Below are 3,738 nucleotides of genomic sequence, written 5' to 3'. Positions count from 1 at the left end.
CACAGGGCCCTTACACGCCTAAACATTGATGAGGCAATATTGGCGAACACCGACTTCGGATGGGCAGACGAGTAGTTCAAAACTGCCCCAGTGTCGGTTGGCTTCTCATACACCGTGGTCTTTATTCTCCCCTCAACCTTGTGTCACGTAGTCTAAGAAGGCCAGTTTACCCGATGTTGACTCCATCTCCGTACTAAATTTGATCTGTGGACTCAGTTCATTGAGATAGTTGTAAGACTCATTAACCTTGTCCCGTTTCATGACGACGAAAGTGTCATCTACATACTGCCAGAATATCTTTGGTGGGTATGGGAATCCGGCTAAAGCTCTCTGTTCAAATTCTTCCATAAATATATTTGCCAAAACCGGGGATATTGGAGATCCCATTGCTAGACCTTGTTCTTGAGTATAAACCACTGAGTCAAAGACGAAGTGGGTGAGATTCAGACATGTTTTTATGCCTTCAATTACAATTCGAGAAGTGGAATAAGCCAAAAAGTGACTTATCGTTTGAAGACACTTGTTGAGAGTTCCTGAGTGAAGTTCCGGACGCGGGACATGTCTTCTCTGCAGTACAGCTGCTACGTGTGTTCCGTAGTTGTCTGTGGAGACTTGCGGCGCTCTGTTGACTTTCTGTCCTGTACGAGTGTGTGTTGAGTCTAATTGTATGCCTATTTATCGTGTAAAGAGAGGGGTGTCTCTTCGTATTTGATGCTTGATACAACCTGATGTGCTGAAGTTCGTGAGTCTGGCGCGTTACGTAAGTGGTAGCCGCGTAAACAAAAATGGATGGGGATTCGTAGTGTACAAGTTGTCGGCCAAGGTTGCAAGTATGACAGGAATTGTCACGTGGTTTGAGTGTTTGTGACGCGTGATCTGATGAGTGACCTCTACCATTCGTATATTCTCTTTCCCTTACTTGGGCAAAGTGCATGCATCCCAAATGTATCATGTTTTCGGGTTAATCGTGCAAGTCATGTTGCAGGACGTTTAGATGTTTTATCTACTCTGGGGACCGAATTCAAGTTTGCTTCAGTGTAATGTTTTATTCGCATCTGTACTAGAGTGCTGAGTTAAGTTGTGCAGATATTTTTTTGCCTGGGTGGCTTCTAAACGTAGGTTTCCACTCAGCATGCCGTGTCAACACTTCATCATGTGACGCCTTCGCTGATATGACATCTGGAGTGTAAATAGTCGTTGTCAAAAGTGTTCGCCTCCTTGGTTGGCAACAAAAGCGTGTGTGAACTCAGCCATTGGTCTCTTCGAATCGATATTTCTGCATCTGAGTTGAGTGCTTTTCGTCCAGAATTAATCCAACCACCCATGTCCTCATCCGTACTTATCAATACGGGTACGCAACATAACTTTGTTTATTAATTGTGCCTTTAACCGATTTTGGCTCTAATCATTGTGTTTTGTACACGTTTAACAGTTCCTCAACGAACTTGTGGTTGATCGTGGTCTGTCCCCGTGCCCTTGTAATCTCCTGGTGAAAGTCAACGGAAAGCCGGTAACTCACTTCGAGGGGGACGGTAAGTATAGCACCATTTTCTGCTTTCCCAGTAGGACCATACATATAAAGTAATATTTCCTCTAACAAACATTCTGATATCTTATATCATGGCGCAGGTAGATCTGTTCAGAGAGAGAGTGGAATCTATTAACATTTTTGTTGAGGCTTCTCGGTATCTGGAAGTGACTGGAAGTTCACTTTAGTAGTGCGTTCCTTTCTGGCTAGTCTTGAAGGGTTTCCCACCGTGGTATTTCATTATCATTGGTGTCATAATATTTCTGGTCGTTATGATCACCTCAACAGCATATTTTGGGAATCACCGGCAACGAAGCACTAACCAGTAAACTTAGTCGGGTGGGCAACTGCCGCCTCCTTGGGTGGGGATCCCGGGACTCAATCACCAATTGTTGATGTCATTGACAGAAAAGACCCAATCGCGCAGTCAGTGGCGCTCGTGCATCAAAGCTATCGCCTTCAGTGCGTGGCTACCCAATTTCCGAATAACCTGAACATGCCTTCGCCTCCAATGCTTGGTTGTACGTCCCACACTCCCGTCTTCCTATGAAACGGTAGCAGCTGGAACCAGTGTGTCTATGGTACATGATTTATAGCTAATAGACTGACATTGAAATTGAGTCATTGGATGATTTGCTGCAGGTACTTATCCTGATACCTGTATTTATTCAACCGATTGATACAATGCCTTACTGGTGATTTGGGCTCAGTTGAGGTACTTTTAAAGCTATTGCATCCCAGCAAGTTTTGTCGTGTGGTACCACAATGGCAGTGCTCCTGCCCAACTGACAATGTGAGCTGGGGACATGTTTAGACTCTTCTTGAATTCAAGGTTCATTGTGAGGATGTCAGTCATATCGCTGAGTATTTGTGTGGCCTAGGCATCTTATCGTTTTGTGATTCAGGGTTGATCGTGAGCACACCGACTGGGAGCACTGCGTACTCAATGGCAACCGGTGCCAGTCTACTTCATCCATGTGTACCAGCCTTCCTACTAACTCCGATTAATTCGCTGACGCTGAGTTCAAGAGCGATAGTTCTTCCGATGACCGTGCGCCTCGAGATTTGCATCAATTCGACTGCTCGGTGTAAATTGGCTCACTTTTCTTTCGATGGGCGTTCTCGAGCATCCAATCTCATACGTGATGGAGACTCCATTTCGGTTACTGGTTCACCCTATCCAGTACCTTGTCTGTCTACTGAAGACCAGGTGAGTATCACTGCCGTGTTTTTTGTAGCTGTTTCCCAGCGCTTTTCAATCGCTCGCTGTCTTTTCTTGGTTCGAAGGTTACCTAATTGTTTCGAACTCAATAACTTCTCGACAGCGCGCGTAACGATATCCCTACACCGCAATTTCTTTTTAGGCCGCTGATTGGTTTTGTGGATTGAATGGCTTGTTGAATTGGAACGCTCGACGCAGGGAATCACTGTATTGGAGTGGCTCACTCTGTGTGGACGAAGATACTTGATGACTTGGGTTCGATTCATTGTCCTTCTTCAAAACACATTTCACGCCACTCGCTGTGCTGTTATTTTGACACCGTTTTTTCTAGAGTGCTTTGCTATCTTTGTGATTTTCTATTGTTGCTTACCTACATATGATTACGGAGCCACAGTAGTACTCTGTCAACTATCGTCCTCAGAGACGAATTCTGTTGAACAATTTGCGAAGTTCAGCATGTGTTCAGAGAGGAAGCCAAAAGTTTTCTTTGGTGCTGTTGATGAGCAAAAAATCTGAACTTTAGCAGGCTGACTTCGAGGGTCTAGATGGCAAAAACCAACCTTCGCTCGCTTGAGACTGACGAACAGCACACAGGGATATAACGAATGTCAGATGCTCGTGGATTGTTCGTTGAGTTTGACAGTTTTGTTGCATATGTTCCGCTATCAGTCGAGGTGGCATCTTCGATAAGAAGCAGGATGCGCACTGACGTGTGGTGACAAAATTGCCAAACTCAGCAATTAGTTCAGGAAGCAGTGTATATGCATGGGTGTTCTAAACATAATTGTCCAGCTGTACTAACCCAATCAGAGCCGAGTTTCCAAAAGTCGTGATTAGTTGCACGAATTTTTCAAGGCTCTTCTCCTCCTAAGATAGCAGACAGTTTGGGATGCAGATTGACCAGTCGAATAACTGACACTTAGCTGGTTAGGCTCGGCATCAGACTAGAGGGCTGTTCAAATGTGTGGATGATCTCAGGCTAGGGGCC

The 3,738-nt window shown here is 45.0% G+C and overlaps 1 protein-coding gene across 1 annotated transcript in view; it reads left to right on the top strand.

The window, feature by feature from the left end:
• T265_05433 (hypothetical protein) overlaps positions 1 to 3,717 on the top strand; it is a gene marked incomplete at both ends in the record, with an annotated part of 25,369 nt that extends 21,652 nt beyond the window's left edge. The window contains 3 exons of the mRNA XM_009170440.1: positions 1,433 to 1,532; positions 2,434 to 2,738; positions 2,893 to 3,717. Of these exons, the coding sequence (XP_009168704.1) occupies positions 1,433 to 1,532; positions 2,434 to 2,738; positions 2,893 to 2,997 (510 nt within the window). The remainder of the gene's footprint in view (positions 1 to 1,432; positions 1,533 to 2,433; positions 2,739 to 2,892) is intronic.
• Positions 3,718 to 3,738: the final 21 nt, after the last annotated feature.

This window comes from Opisthorchis viverrini, assembly GCF_000715545.1.
Source record: "Opisthorchis viverrini unplaced genomic scaffold opera_v5_103, whole genome shotgun sequence".
NCBI classification, from domain to species: domain Eukaryota; kingdom Metazoa; phylum Platyhelminthes; class Trematoda; order Opisthorchiida; family Opisthorchiidae; genus Opisthorchis; species Opisthorchis viverrini.
Note: the sequence above shows the minus strand (reverse complement) of the source record. Positions and strands in the feature narration are given on the sequence as shown.